Below are 17,766 nucleotides of genomic sequence, written 5' to 3'. Positions count from 1 at the left end.
GACCGATAAATATAAATAAAAATTTGTTACAATTTATAAAAACAAATTGACAATTGAAATTTAAAAAAAAACAAAAGGTATTTTAAAAAATAACCCAAATACTAATAAACACGGTAACCCGAGTGTCATACAAAGTTCGCATTGGCAATCATCGCCCAGAATCCTACGAGTGGGGTCTTACTGCCCTTATATAAGTAGTGGATGGCGAACACCATGCACCAGTGCCTGCCAGTGTACCAGTGCAGTGTTGTGTTACAGTACAATGAAGTCTTTTGTAAGTAAATTTTGTTTATATACACAAATATACTTTAAAAAAAAACATTTATTACGTGATAAATCATTAAAATACATAAAAAAAAAAAAATGTTTTATCTGTGATTTTTTCAAGAAACATTATAATATCTTAACGTTACAGACACATTTAAATTATAAATTTTTGATATTATGTAAATAAAATTTTATAAAAACGTTACACAAAACTCATCTAAAAAAATATAGTACCTACCATAGACAATTTATATTATCTGTTCCGAGATTTTTAGTCTATGTCGACAAGAATAGAATAAAAACGAAAATCATAAATCGAAATAAATCGAAATTTACATAACATATTATGTTTAATTCTATTATAGTACATTTTAAATAAAAATAAAATTAACATTCTCCTAAATTTCGGTATATGATTATAATATTTAAAACACCCTTAAAGTATTTTGGAGTTTGGAAGTTGGCGGTGTTTCATTCCCGTGCATCTGAAAGCACAAAAGGCCTGTTGCATTTTATCTCTTTTCAATCATCTATAAAAAAACTCTAGGGCTATAAGGATAAAAAATAGACGCCTACCTTTACGCACGCACTTTTGTACTTTAATATTTTCTGTGCTACAAACCTAATTTCCCGCAGGGCCGATAATCGGTCAGGGGTCTTTCATTCGTTCAAATTGTATCTAAAATGTAAAGGGATCATAAACCTAATCTACCGTTTACCAATCAAAGTAAAAATATATATTAATAAATTTCAGTTATTTTACAACACACAAATGTTATGAAGGAAAATTTTTCGAATGAATTTATTCCACATCTAATTCCCCCTCCTCTCATCAAGACCGCAGTAAAATATGTTTTCATTTCTTACCATTTAAAAACATATATATATATATATTATATGTCAATAGTATGAGCTAGTAGTATATATTGTTATTACTATTAAATTCAAATAGTAAACACATATTATGAATTCATGCTTGAACGTTTTTTCATAAAACGATTTATTTTTAAAATAACTAGCTTTTATTTCATTGTTGTTTCTCAACCGTGGGTAATAATAATAATACCTACCTAATAATTACCTAACAATAACTACCTAACGCATAAATATTGTTTTAAATCGGACTTAGATTACTGTAAACATACTCTTTATATATAATAGTATCGACAGTATCACCAGGTTCATTTATAAAATAAAAAACTTAAGAAAACAAATATAAAATTCTAATTATAAAGGAACTATCTTAAATATCATGTAGATTCCGATTATCGCGGATTCAAATCTGGGCAAGGGACACTGAGTTCTCATGTTTTATTTGTGTTTATAAATTATATGTATTTTATGAAATTCTGCCACATGTACATATATACAGTAATATAATAAATTTAAAAAATTGTTTGCTTATATGTAGAGGGTAATCTCCGGAACCGATGATACGATACGATACGATGATATTCTAAAAATGTTTTCACTGACCGAAAGCAACTTTATTCAGTGTATTTTTATATTATATATAGCACAGGGGGAATATAAACTGCGCCTGTGCTATGCCGGGGCGGTTCGCTAGTATTACATAAGCAGAAAAGTTAGCGTCATTTTGACTCAATGTATGTCCACAAACCCGTGGATCCTCGTGGAATAAGCTTCAAATTTTTTTACCTTATTCTTACATTTTCAAAAGCTGAAATTCATATGTCGTTCTTAATACATTATATAATTTCGAATCTATATATGTGGGTAAAATAAAATTACTATAAGCAATATTGACTTTTGGTCATCGGAAGAACGGAACTTGATGATTAATTCATAACGAATGAAAGCGAAAACATAAAAAACAATAACATTAAAACTCATTAAACATTCATAAAGTGCCATATTTCGCGCCATAATCTATTTGAAATGCGCGCCACGACTGAATTTCGTTAGCTATGAACCCTTGTATGAATGATAATGGCGCGATGAAGTCATAACACGTAACTGGTAAAAGTGATTCCGATTGTTCGATTTATAATTAATTCACTCGAATCGATAACGAAATTTTGGCAAAGGCGAACAACTATAGTGCCACGTTCTGTAAATTACCAAAATATTAAAGTTATTTTATTAAAATGGACATTCAGTTTTTATTACATTATTTCTTACATCTAAAAATATAATTTAGTAATACAGGCTAATAATATTCTATATATATATAACAATAAAAGTCTATAAAGTAATTTAAATGAATAGGAAACATCATTAAAACCAAAAAAAAAATAGACTAAAACATACAAATATAAAACATCTTTTTATAATTCCAAAATTATTTTTTTATAAATTAATTATTTATCAGAAAAGTCTACCTCAATGCAAACTATGCAACTGTCCGGTGTGCTTTAATAATTAGTAATAAATTATTGTTATTTATTTTATTGTATTACTTAGTATGGAATACGTGTAAAAATCCCAAGAGGATTATCGCACTATTAGAAAGGATATCCTCCTGCGACGTTTGTGGATAAATTATGAAAGTACCTTCAAACTTCTTTACATTTCCGGAACTGCGGAATTATATTTTATGTATTTATTTTATTTCCATTAATACGAAAGGTTAAAAAAAGTGCATACCTGAGACATTTTATTGCAAAGAACTCTTATAAGTTTATACTAATACGAAAATTATAAGATATTCCATTGTATATTTTGTTATATGATATTTTTTTTCTAATTTCAGTTCGCAATCCTTTTCTTGACTGCTTCGGTTCTCGCAGAACCGAGCAAAGTCGTTCAGAAGCGAAGCGGTCTGGTTGGACACTATGGCGGGTCTCTGCTCTCGCACGGCTATGGTCTCGGAGGTGGTTATGGATATGGCGGCGGCTATGGAGGTTATAGCGGTGCCTTGGCCGCTGGCTACGGAGGTCTCGGCTCAGGAATTGGATCAGGCTTAGGGCTTTCCTCAGGCACTATTGTTGGTGCTGACGTTCACACGACCGTTACGAAACATATTGGCGTACCTGTACCAGCGCCTTACCCAGTAGCAGTTGACAGGCCAGTCCCCTACCCCGTTAAGGTCTGTTTCATATTTACTGCTTAAGAGCTATAGTTGAGTTTGTTTACTAAGGTATCATTATTCACGGTAAATTATTATTATTACAGGTTGCTGTCCCCGTGCCAGTAGACCGCCCCTACGCCGTACCAGTCCCTAGACCTTACGCTGTCGCAGTGGAGAAGCCAGTTGCTGTACCAGTTGACAGACCAGTACCAGTTGCAGTCCCACATGCAGTTCCAGTGCCCATCATTAAACAGGTTTGTCTTATATAATTCCAAAACAAAAGAGTTCAAAACTAATAATTGCGTACTGCCAAACCCCAAATCTTAAATATATGGTTGGTGCATTAGGTCTTGTTTATACAGTATAAACAACTCCTTGTAATGTCTTGCCTTTCTGAAATAAATATTTTATACCCGCTCGCATCAAAAATACTCTGTATCAAATTCCAGGTTGGAGTTCCCGTACCTCAGCCCTACCCGGTCGCCGTGGCTAAGCCAGTAGCTGTACCAATCCCACAACCCGTGGGAGTGCCTGTTTTTAAATCCATTATCGGCGGCGGTTTATCTTCTGGAATTGCATCTGGATACCTAGGCGGTGGAATCCATGACGGATACCACGGTCACGGCTACCACTCCAAAATCTGGTAAATGTTAAATTAAACAGTCGGTTATCGAAAATAGAAAACATAGTAACATGTCATTAAATCGAAGGCTAATAACGACTAAAAATCATCAGATATCTTTCCTAAGACGGTCAAACTGGAAAGAGGTTTTCTAATAACCGATTGTCAATGAAAATATATGTATAATGACATTTTGCATAAGGCTTTATATAGTCACGGTTGGTATCTTGTGATTTAGAATAAATTAGGTTTAAGTGACGAATGTACTGATTGATGTATTTGGAGCTGAGTCGGGTTGAATGGGATGTGCAATTGCCATTTGAGGCTATTATAATATAAAACACATTTTTTAAAGAAAATATTAAAATCTGAAATATAAAACAAACAGGCAATAATCTTAAATCAAAAGAAAATTTTGAATTTTACGCAATGAGACTGAATTTCTGATGGATATAAATTTTAAACTTTGTATACATATAAATGTTTATATACATATATGTATATATTACATGTTAACGCAAGATAATTAATATTCTGATTGAAATTATTCTTTTACGTTTTTTTGCTTTGTCGATGGTTTTATCTTGATCTCCTGAAATTGTGCGGAGACGAGGCTTCAAATGTATGTACCTGGGATTTGTTTTACTTTTGTACATAGGTATTTCTTAATTAGCCGATAAGTTTCGATGAATCGAGTTTACTTCGCCCGCAGTCGACTAAAAACTATTATTAAATGGACCTTTTGTAATAAATTGTATTAATGAATTTAATGCTTTTATTTTGACCTTATTTTTTATAAATATCTTTATATAATATTACTTAAATGCTTTGTTTATGCAAGTCTTTAAGATTTAAGTAAAGTGACTTATTCATACTGCCAAACAAAATACGAGAAATATTTCTCAATGACTGTTTCGAAGTTAATTTGTGTGTCAAAGTTTCTTTTTCTCACTGAAATGACACAAAATTGCATTTCAGTCACTGAAATTGCAGTAATGAATATATTTTTCTTTTTAATTATTTTAATGTCATTATTTTGTCTTAAAATACACTTAACTACAAGAGGCACAGATAAAAAATCATATGAACCAACAGTTGCAGGTTAAAACAAAAAAAAAACATTTCTATGTTTTCCAAAATAAGTACGAATTAGTACTTCCAATGTACATCATTTACGGTTAAGGCGAATATTTTCAAATTTTACATAATCCCTTCGCTTTGTTAACAAATTCTACTTTATTATGCACTACTAACAATTTATATATCAACTTCAATTCGACTTGACAACATATTTCCAATTTAAATTAACTTTGAAAGTTACGATATCAGTTTATTGCATTAATATGAGTACAAAAAAAAAAAAAAAATATATATAAAAATTAGAGAATATTTTTCTATCGAGAAAGTTTAATTGTATTATTTTTTGAATATAATGTAATTTATAAATACTATATTTTATTTTAAACTTTGATTTACCTTTTATTTATATAGTCTAGATAAACTGTCCACTCGGCCATAAGTACACGCACACTAGTAAATTAGTATGATATTTCGCGAGTGTTTCAGCGTAACTGTCACGCACACCAATATAATAAAATTGGCTCGTTTATTTTAGTTCGTTTGTAGTGCGACAATCTATTTAGACGTATAAAATATTAAGGATAAACTCATGCTAAATCAAGTCAAAGATTAATTTTCTTTTACACTCACTCAATTACTTATTCAAAATCGCAGACGTTATCACCGGTATAAAATTGTATGTGATCAAGGTGGTGTATGGAATAACCGCTTACGTAACGTAACACTGCGTGACTGGGGCGTCGAACACGGAACCTTGCCACACGTTGCGTAAAATTTCAATCAAGGGTTAAGACAATGGATAACAGTACTTAGGCCGGTATAACCGCGGACATAAGAACTATATATTAATTATTTTCTTTACAACTGATTTTTCATTTAACCTTATTGATAATATTATAGAAATGATATGATAGGCATTATGATATATGATATTTCCCAGTAAAATAGGTGTTTCAATGGAAGTGTTGGAACCTCATAGTAATTATCAGTAGTTTATTTTTTAGGCAGGCAGATAGGCAAATGAGCTACCTAATGGTAAGTAGTCACTACCACATCAGGCGAGTTCCGCGCGGGGTTCCACCCAAAAACCCTCTAAAAATAGACAGTCTACGAAAATCGTCTATTTACAAAAAAAAATGTTTGTAAATTCGAAATCGTATATATATCGTATATATATCGTATTTCGTATATATCAAGTCACCAAAAAACTTAGTTGAGAGCAAGCTAGATAACTAGATGTCTCAAATAAAATCAAATTCCCAATAAGAATAGAAGACTCAGGAACCAAAGACAACTTATAACCTAAGTGGTACACCTATTCAGGACACGATTTCAAACATTGGTGTTTTAATTTAATTTTTTCTTTATTGTTATTATTTTTTTTTTAGATTAACTAATAGATATAAACTGTTTTATTTTACTGCCAAACATCATCACTTTAGTGCTGTAATCTGTTTGGTGAGATAACATCTAGATCACAGAGTTGGTGGTGCTTAAATTTCAAGAATTTATTATGTTTATTAGAGTTATGAAAATAGAGGACTAACTTTCATTTAAAACGTTACTAGATGGTAGCTAGACCATTAGGAAGATATACTTATATACTGTAGGAGACGTTACCTACCCGCAGTGCGGTGGAGGATCCCTGGTAGGGAGGTGGCATTAGGATGACCTCACAATGCCGTACGCACCACAATAGGAGCACAAATGGGCAATGTATGCGTTTTATTAAAACGATCCCGTGGTAACTTTTTTATGGTATAGGTTGACGGACGAGCATATGGGCCACCTGATGGTTAGTGGCCAGCTCCTATAGATAATGGTGCTGTAAGAAATATTAAACATTGCTTACATCGTCGATGCGCCTTCAAACTTGGGAACTAAGATGTTATGTCTCTTATACCAGTAGTTACACAGGCTCACTCACCCTTCAAACCGGAACACAACAATATTGAGTACTTTTGTTTGGCGGTAGAATATCTAATCTAATCTCTGACCATGTTGAGGAAGAATAATATTGCATGCGTTTTAAAGAGAAGGAATCCTACAAAAACCGATTACGTGACGCAGATATTTTCCCCACCAAAAAAGGACTTTCAACAGACCCCTAGAGTTCGAAAATTAGTTCTACCTAATAAAAATATTGGGATTTTCAGTGATTAAATTCTCTAAAATAGGTTGTTTGTGATTAGTTCTTATAGGAAGTCATAGATTTGGTCTAATCAGGTAATAAAACTGAAGGGATAGAGTTGGTAGAGCTGAACACGTACGTTTGAGCACGTTCTAACCCTGGGACCACCAGGACGTGGGGATCTGCAGCATTATAAGCTATCTAGCTAGATCAATTAATCAGATATACTGAAGTTGATATGATAGTAAATATTTTACTGAATATAGTCAAAGATGCCATCTTTATATTCAGAAATTCATAGGCTATCTGAGTATGAACACTATGCGGGGTGCACTAGATTTGAATGAAGTACCTCTTTGTGTTCATCGGTATTATACTACCGTAATATATTATTTTTATGAAATATGTAGGCGGATGAACAAATGGGCCATCTTATGGAAGGAGGTTACCACTGCCATTGCCAATGGCTCTATAAAAATGTTAACCGTTCCTCACCACTAAGATATTGCATCCATTGTGCCTGCACAACGTTACATTTTACGTAGGTACTTCCACTGGCTTCCACTAACTCTTCAACTCGGAACACAACGATACTATACCCAAAGGAAGGTTACCCTAGCCCTACGCCAAAGTCATTTATCCGCCCATTAATATGTTAAAACTTATAATATAACTCATAATAAAACTCATAATATATATCTCATTTTCTAATTTCTTTGTTATAAGTACCTTATGATACAATTTGGTCAATATGCCACGAATTGAAAACAGTTATGATACAATTTGGTCAATGTGCCAAATGTTGATTGAAAACAGTTTTTTTTTTATATTTGTTTTATAATATTATCGGCACACTTAATTCATATATACACAAGTAATAACATACTTGAAATGTTATATTACCCTGTTACAATCAAAGAGGGAGTAGAGATAAACACACCTTCGATTTACATATTCCACGCGATTCGCTAATAATAGCTCTGCTGTATGCACTACAAACAATTATTGAATAATATAACTTTGTTTATAAAGAACAAATTGCCCATTGACTACAACCAACAACAATTCGACACAATACAATCCAACAATATTTAAAGCGCCATTATCCCACCAAGCCAATAATATCGCATTGTAAATTGTTAATAATTTGTTTTTACTTCTGTGATTGGAATAGGCTTAGGTATACATGCCGTCTCTAGAGGTCGCCTCTACCTCTAGTCGGTATATAGGTACATAATACATGTGTATTATAAGTATAGTCAGCGCCATATATTTACAATTTGTGGCAGCGGCAGATGTTGGCATTAACATGAAAGTTTATTTTCAGTCTTGCCTTATCTAAGTTCCTCTAAGCTAATGTAGATGGCGCTATCTGTAGCATATGTAAAACAAAATTTTAATATAAAATATGTATATTTCTCAAAAAAATCATTTTTTTAGTGAACGGATTTCGTTCCAAATAGATTTTCATTTCTATAATACTAACAAGTATGTATGTAATAGTAATAAATTATGTACACTTTTTACAGAAAAAAATGATGAGATATTAAATTACGAATTAAAGAGTTTTAACACCACGTTGACCCCTAAACAATGTGTGAAATTATTAATAAAAACATCTTATTTACTAAATGATTCATTTTCATAGTACGTAATAAAACAAAAACAAAACTTATTTTCAAATTGAAAATAAAACAAGATTTTTTAAAAATAAAATAGTCAGTATTTTTATATATATATTTTCTAACTACTATATCTAAATAACAACTAAACAATATGTGTGAGTAATATCTATTTCATAATTAGTTCATAAGTTAAATTCATTGAATGTCAGATAAAATGTGATATGTATCAATAAATTAATGTTATTATTTTTATTTTTAAATTATACATTTGCTACTTCTCTGTCGAATCTACATTTTAACAATCAAACTGGTGGTAGTTTTATATTTAATTCAATTCTGTAAAATTTAGAAGTGCTTATGGCAACCTACTTGAATAAAGTATATTTCGGTTTTAATGTGACGTCATATTTGTATAATTAATAATTATTCAATTCAAAATCACTTTTAATTTAAAACTAAAATAGCAAGTCAAGCATGCGCATGTATTTAAAAACAAAACATATCCGATACAGTTTATACACTATCTTTTGTACTTTAAAAGTTCAATACCGGGGATGATGCCAGCATGGAGCTTTTGTGACCGTAACCAAATCCGGTTAAAACCAGTTTATGAGAATAGTTAATAGAGTGTTTTTAACCTTTAACTATGGACGCGCGGTCTCACAGACCGCTCTCGTTTCTGAAAATTGTGACTTGTGTGGAGTGAATGTTCACATTCAACATAATCAGCATCAGCGCAAAGCAATAGAAAGAGGGGATTTTCTTAAGAAATGAGCAAGATCCTTGGTCGTACCACATATGCAAAGACGTGTAATCATCTAAAATTTGCCAAAGAAATTGCATATGACATTGAAGCGCGTTTTAGTAGCAGACCTGCCTATTGCGGACCCCCTACTTTAGAAATCGAGTGTTCAAAACGAAAGACCTGCCGAATCTGTCCACCTAAACTAAAGAGGAAGACTAACTACACTTGTGTTGGCTGTAAACAAGCTATATGCCTTCAGTGTTCTAAGCCTTTGTGCAATGACTGTCAATAATTTTACTGATATTGGACCTTTGTCAGAATTTTTATGTTTCAAGTTTAGAAGATTATTTTTTGTTTGGTATAGTTTATACTTACAGATTAATCTGTTTTTTTTTTCAAGAAGTTATTTTTTTTTAAGTATAAGTCTTTAATTTGATCTCAAGCAATTTAAGACTGAAAAGTGCCCTAAATGTGATTTACATAATTATTAAGAAAATAAATGAATATAAGCTAAATACATATTATAACAGTCTTTTAATTTGATAATCTTTAGGTACGTTAAAAATAAAAAAATCAAATAAAATGGCAGTTTTCTTAAAAATATTACTTGAAGTTATAGCGGTCCGTGAGACCTCGCGTCCATGGCAGTGTTACAATATATTGACGTGTTACCGTAACAAACAGCGTTAACCTTTAACGTCACAGTTAAAGGTTAACGCTGTTTGTTTTTCGGTGATTATACCTAATACTAAATAAAAGCCTATAAATACAGTCAATATGATAAGTTGTAATTTCTTTTTTAAAATTTCTAAATAGTCGGATAATCCGAAATGATTTCGAAATCCGTAACCGTAACTGAAACCGGTAAAATAAAATTCATAAATCCGAAATTGAATATTCATGTAAAAATAATGTAAAAAGTTTCAATTCAATCGAAAAAATATAAATATAGAAACGTATAGAATACAGAGAAACAATTATATTTTAAAAAAAAATAGAGAATGATAAACACGTTAAAGGTTTCTCGTGTTAATAATGAATGTAGGTTTTATCAAAGTCTATAATCTAGGCGATCGGAACTTGCGTGTCACGATTCCATCGGTTCAAAAGTCGCTCTGTATGCATTTTTTATACGAATCGACCGACCCAGAAACCCCCGACGGAGCATTTTAGATCGTTACCGAGAAAAACGTTTTAAAATTGTACATACATTATTATGATCTAGGTTGCTCCATATTTTAAGTCAATTTGTATATCAATAATAATAAAAAAAGATGGTTTCTATGTGTTATGATTTTTAAGCAGTTATATAACAACTACTCAAAAGCACGGCTTTACTTGCTCGCAATTTATAAAACTTTATAGCACACAAACAGTCACCCAGTATTTTACCCCCATACAAACATTAATTGCTCCCCCATACAAACTTCCCCTTTTAAAACCTTTAAGAGATGATATCCGTGATAAATACTAACCCAGATCCTTATCCGGGACTTGAACTATCTCCATACCAATTTGCATCTAAATTGGTCCAGCGGTTTAAGCGTGAAGAAGTACCAGACAGAGTTACTTCCGCATTTATAATATTAGTGTAAATACAGACCCAGTATCGTGTTTTGTTTTCAAAGTCAGATTTTTAATTTTTTATAATGAAGAGTTGCCATAAATAAATTGTCAATTATTACTTGTATCTTGTACGCATTGTAGTGTTGTAATATTTGTTAAAATTTCAACGACAACATATTGTCAGTGAAAAGATAGATACTGGTAGGTAGTACTAGTAGGTGGTGGTATGTATTCGCTTTTAGCCTCATTTCCCAATAGAAACCGTTTTGGCACTTAAGTATTTATAATTTTCCTCTGAAGATATATAAATTATTATGTCGTTTTGACAGATTTCGACCTCGACAGCTATACTTATAAATAGAGACTAATTGTGCGAGGCGTTTCAGGGCACAAGTGTGTGGCAAACACAAGCTGGCACACTTTATTCCGAAACAAAAACCGTTGTGCCAGCAAATCCGAGTGGAAGGAGTTTAAAAAAGTTTACGTGCTTTAAGAGGCATGAGAGTGTAAAACTTCCAATTTTAGTACTCGTGGCTGCTATTTAAAATCTCTCGAAAGAAGAACGCAATAAGTTTCTAATGGACGCGACGCGTGGTTTCAACCCAGAACCCCTGGAGCTGTGATCCTTATAAGCTAATTACTAGATTACTAGACCAACGAAGCTGATGATATAAAATAAATTCTTAATATTTATATATTTTAATTATATCATTAAAATTCCCACCATAGCTTTAAATTTTAAACACCTTCGGTTTTTAGTTCATTAATAGTGAAATATTTACCTACTTGAGACTAGTTAAGGCTTTAGTATCTATTAGGAAACATGGCGACATCTGGTCTTTAAACGAATGCAGAGTAAGTCATAAAACTTAACTGTAGCATGCTTTAAACAAGCTCAAAACATAATATTATAAATAATCAACAGGATTAATATTTGTTAATCTCTTGTGATTCCAATTGTAATTTTTTTTTTATTGTATTGTATATTGAACGTAGAATATTCTAAATAAAGATTATTTTAAACTGTAATTTTTATTATATAGCAGAATGTAAGTTTTCTAACAAATGTAAGGTAGTAAGGTCAACTGACAAATGTTCCATGAAATCCTGACAAAATATAGTATATTTAATTAGCTTTGCCTTAGAATGAATTATATTTGTGAAGCATGACAATAATATAAAAAAAAAACTTCATAAATAAGACAATTAGATAAGATTGGGCGGTTTACATATTTTTACAATCACGGATTTAAAAAGTTTTTTTTTATGGCTTTTATTTGCGCCAAAAAGGCACAGATGATTTCGACAATGTCACGTGCGATGGAGAATACACGATAGAGATTTATCGGTACGGTCGAGATTACAGGCCTAATTTAATTTTGAAGGCATAATAATTTAAAAAGTTAACTTTTACACAATCCGCAACAGTATTAAGGCAACTGTCAAAAAGTGACAGTTAGTCACTGTCAGTTGGACAGGTTGGTACTACATAAAGTTTCAACTGAAGCGGTTGAACGATGCGTGATCGCAGATATTACAAACTTAAAGAAAACATTTGTTTTACATGTAAGTATGCCATTAATCGCCAAGCTTGTATTTTTCTCCTAACACTAACTTAGATGTTACTTATAATGCCTGTGGTATTAATGTTACTTTTTATACTAACATTTATAAATTTAAATTATCTCTGTCTGTTACCTCTTAACGCTTCAAAAATTTAGATCAAATTTGGTATATAGATAGTTTAAGTCCCGGGAAAGAACATAGACTACTTTTTTATAAATCACCGTGGAGAAATGGGTGCAATAAGTTAAGTTGTAAATGTTTCGCGCGATCAAAACCGCAGGTTCAACGAGTATTTAATTATAGTAAAACTTTTTGAGTCCATTGCAGATATTAACTGAAGTATTTATTGGACAAAGTTGCAACTTTAATTCAGAAAATCATCTAGATTACTTTTAGCTAACGAGGTCTTATTTTTTATCTCCGTAAATGACCGTCTGTTTAGTATGCGACTTGATCCGGTGTCCGTGACTAGTTGCCAGTTGAGCATTAATTGTGGGCGTGTGATTTGTCAATGTTTTTATAAATCGAGCAATTTGTTTGTTTTTTTTTTTAATTGAACCATTTATAGCAATTAAAATGAAAAAAAAAATAATCTCATTCTTAATTTCAACTTAAAATAAATATTGCTTATAACGTGACAGTAATTTGGAAACCTATGACAGGTTTTGTTTTGATTTCTAAAGTCACTTATCTAAAATTGGCGCCAAAATGATGAAAACTTTTTTAAATGATAAAGATCAGTTCGAATTTGGAGTTTGATGATGAAGATTTACTTTAATTTTGTTTACGTTTTTCATTTTTTTTCTCATACAGCTGTAGTACCGCTCTCTAACCGGCTCGTAACTTTTTCCGCTTACTAAAATGAAATCTTTGTTAAATCGTAACAATTTAATAAATTGCAATCAAAAATCCTCTTTATTGACATCTGTGCATCTCTGCACATCTACGGCTGGGTCTCTTCAAATTAGACCACAACCGGTTTCTTATGTGCAGCTATCGTCCCATAACCACTGGGACAAAAATCGCCTTAAGCTATTAATATATTAGATTTGTACATTTACATCATATTTCAGGTAAAAGTTAAAATGTTTATTCAGTATAAAAGCGTTACACACGTCAAAAATCTACCACCGGTTCATAAAAGAAATACCTCAAACCTAGAAAGAACCAGCGTAAGAAACTCTCGCTCTAAAATCATTTATTTATTCATTGATTTAATTTTTGTGCCATAGGAAGGCGAACGATCAAGCGGGCCACCTGATGGTAAGGTCATCACTGCCCATGGCAGCCGTAAATTAAGCTTAGCAAAGTCACTATCACCATGTCAAAGAACATTTGTTCTCATAGACATGTTCTTATTTTGTTTTTAAAACAAAACAGTTTATTTTCTGTGTATGTCAATATAACACCTCAGTATATATAAATGTATCTCATGGTTATCATATAGATCTACATTTAAGTGAACTTATCAGATTATTGTCCAGCAGATCAAAATTAAATGTGAGTTCTGTTAGCATGCAGCAGAGTTGTACAGTATCCTGATAGTTGTTAAAAATAGTTCAGGCGTTTTTACCTTAAAAAAAAGTTAATTGACGAAATGATCTGCCAACTTCTCGTTGCACATCATCCATCGAAAACAAATTCACAAATTAGATCTGCTAGTAGAACCACTTAATTGAAAGTAATGTGCTCTACAAAAATAAATAAATTCTTAATGTACATACATAATATAATGTGTTGGAAGGATATTTATATTGCAAATGAATACCGTTCTTTAATAAAAAAAAAACCTAAGAATTGAATTATGATGCTGCCTGGTAATAAAAGCACTCGGAACACTAAAATAAAAATAAAAAAGTCAAACTAAAGACAATAGACGCCCGGATTTAAAAAAAAAAACCTAACTCAGTGATATTTCTCCTTTTTTCGTCAATCAATTGTAGTGGTAATTTACCTGTAACTAAACAAACATATTTATATTTTATGCATATCTTAACAACACAGGAACCAAGCTGGAGAGATACACTATATATGCTTCGTCTCCAACCTGATCTCGTTAAATAAGATCACCGACTAAACCACGGCGTAGTAACGCAACTAGTTCATCTATAAATAGGGCTGATACGATATCTAGCAAAACTTGCAAAATCCATCATAGTATCATACAAGTCCATGAAACTACCGTATAAATCTGGCCTAACGAGACACCGGGAATTTCTCAATGTATATATGAAAATATATCGACATTTCCTTTGCTCTTGTAATACTGCGTATTTATGTGAACACTAGTTTTTGTCTTTTGCTTTCCTTATCGGGACTAATTTGAAATGTTAACTGAAATAGTGAAATGTTTTAACGATTGGTTAATTAAAGAACTATCAAATTCGACTCTTAAATGATTTTCAAGTAGATAAACAACATAAAGTTGAATTTATGACATAATTAATGTGATAAACTTTTTAGATATGTCACCTTAGGACCAACTAAACTTTGATTTTTCATTCATTATCATTGTTCAATCAATATTGCACAATCCTTTTCCAAATCTCGTTAATAAATAATTATATTAATATGCAGTTAACTGCATATTAATATAATTCTTTAGTAAATATTTCGAATTTCGTCTCTACCTAATGGCTGCATTTTTTAAATCATTCCCCTTCACTAAATAATAATACATAGCCCATGCAATTTTATTTTTTTAATTTTATGATTGTTCCAAAGAACAAAAGCCTAACTTTTTTGTGACGTTATTCGACATATTTGTCATTTGTTTTTCATATACTTTGATATAATCTGTATTATTGCTATCTATAACGTAGATACGATTTATAATTGTTAGCAGTGTTTGACAATTACCTACATTTCAAGGAATGAAAAAAAAATCAAAAACATTTGAGTTATTTATCTTATAGATGAGCCAGTTGCAATTCAACTTCCTCTTTAAAAAGTTACAAATGCTATAACAAGGATACAGGTATCCTTAAAACAAAATATCACTTTTTGACGCCAAATTACAATGTAGATCAAAAGTCATATATTACTAATTCGTTTTTTTTTCTTTTTATATAACTTGCAATATTAAATTTAGATTTTTTGTTAGTTTTTAAATAGGTAATAACTTGTTTGTAATTTATTACAAGCACGAGACAAACAAATTAAATTATTACGGTACATAATTATTCCGTTAATTAAGACATATTCTTTTTTAAACTGATCAATAAATTCCTGTAATCAATAAGGCCGAGAATGCCGTTTTGACGATGATTGGATGTCGTCTGTCTGTTAATATGATATTCTTAAATGGATTGAATATTTAACTCCTTTTTGTTGGCAATTGCACGCACACGTGGTTAAGAGTTAAAGTGGTGTACACACCATAGAAGTGCATAGGAATTTCATATTAATGTTTACAATAAATGTAATCAAATAGAGTCGTTGTATAATCATTAGTTTACTAGAATGCACATCTTGAGACCTATTAGGGTTTCCTATCAAAATATTCAGTAGTCTAGAATTAGGAAGTGGTTAATAAAGCCGGAAAATGTATTCCAATAATCAAAAGATAATATTTAAAAAGATCGCTGAGTTTATTCGTCGATTCTTCTCAGATCAGGGTATTTTCTTTTCCGAATCAGAGGTCGATAGTTTTTAATGTGCCTCAATAAGTAAGAGAGCGCGTCTATATGAAATAAATGAATTTGAATATATCGTCCTATCGAACTATTAGGGTTAGGGAATAAAAAGTTCATCTGACTTTGCGCTTACGCTGACTTGCATATTATATGATGTGCAGTTGTTTAATCTTTGAGATCGGCCGCCATTGCCGAAATTTCGTCAAGAAGTCCTACGTATAATTTCTTGATCTTTTGTATTTATTTTTTCAGCAAATTCTAGAACAAATTCGCAGGTATAATGCTTTCAAAAGCAATATTAACTCTTTTCGAATTTCCTAATCTCAATAAAAATTCATTGATACTATAATATTTCACTTGGTGGTAGAGCTTTATGGAAGCTGGTCTGGGTAGGTACCACCGACTGTCATATATTCTAGTGCTAAAGAGCAATACTTAATATTGTTGTGTTTTAGTTTGAAGGGTGATTTAGTGGCATTGACCACTTGCCATCAAGTGGCAAATATTTGTGTCTGTTGGCTTACCAATGACACAAATATGTGGATATACATAGATGATTTTTTTTGATGTCTCCAAACTATTTATCATAAAATGTATGCAATCAAATCCATACTAATATTATAAATGCGAAAGTAACTCTGTCTGTCTGTCTGTCTCGCTTTCACGCCAAAACTACTGGACCGATTTAAAAAAAATTTGGTACACAAATAGTCTAGAGCCTGAGAAAGGACATAGGCTACTTCTTATTCGGAAAAAAGTGCTGTAAAGGGTTGAAAAGGGGGATGAATGGTTGTAAGTTGTTGAAAGTATTGTCATTTTTAGACATAGAAGCATAAAACTTATATTTTAGGCTGTACACGTATAAACTAACATATCATGACACCCACTAAGGAGCGATTTTAGAAATTCTACCCCTAAAGGGGTGAAAAAGGGGTTGAACATTTGTATGGAAGTCCGTAATTTTTAAAGTTAGAAACATGAAACTTTATTTTTGGAATACTGATTAATAATCAGTAGACATGTATCTAAGCGTTTCCGGATATTTTACGCCTAAGGGGAGAAATAGAGGTTGACGTTTCATATACAGGTTAGTCTAGAAGTCCGTCATTTTTAAAGTTAGAAGCAAGAAATTTTATTTTTGGGTTACCGATTAAAAATGAGTTGATACGTATTTAAACGTTTCTGGATCTTTTACGCCTAAGGAGGGAAACTGGGTTAACATTCCGTATACAGGTTAGTCTGGAAGTCTGTCATTTCTAAAGTTAGAAGCCAGGAATTTTATTTTTAGGATACCGATTAAAAATGGGTTGATACGTATTTAAATGATTCTTGCTATTATAGGCCTAAAGGGAAAAATAGGTGTTGACATTTCGTATACAGGTTAGTCTGGAAATCCGTCATTTTTAAGTTAGAATCATGAAATTTTATTTTTGGGCTACCGATTAAAAATGAGTTGATACGTATTTAAACGTTTCTGGATTTTCTACTCTAAGGGCTG

At 31.6% G+C, this 17,766-nt stretch overlaps 2 protein-coding genes across 2 annotated transcripts in view; one reads left to right on the top strand and one right to left on the bottom strand.

Annotated features, from left to right (window-relative positions):
- Positions 1 to 17,766, bottom strand: part of LOC113398427 (tetra-peptide repeat homeobox protein 1-like) — a 306,660-nt gene that overhangs the window by 17,935 nt on the left and 270,959 nt on the right. The window lies entirely within an intron of this gene.
- On the top strand, positions 124 to 3,985 carry LOC113398448 (tetra-peptide repeat homeobox protein 1-like). The gene is made up of 4 exons (XM_026637193.2): positions 124 to 274; positions 2,981 to 3,316; positions 3,403 to 3,552; positions 3,748 to 3,985. The coding sequence occupies exons 1-4, from the start codon at positions 263 to 265 to the stop codon at positions 3,943 to 3,945; spliced, it is 696 nt and encodes a 231-aa protein (XP_026492978.1). The 5' UTR covers positions 124 to 262; the 3' UTR covers positions 3,946 to 3,985.

This window comes from Vanessa tameamea, chromosome 15 (genome assembly GCF_037043105.1).
Source record: "Vanessa tameamea isolate UH-Manoa-2023 chromosome 15, ilVanTame1 primary haplotype, whole genome shotgun sequence".
Classification (NCBI taxonomy): Eukaryota; Metazoa; Arthropoda; class Insecta; order Lepidoptera; family Nymphalidae; genus Vanessa; species Vanessa tameamea.
This window is presented reverse-complemented; position numbering and strand designations above follow the sequence as displayed.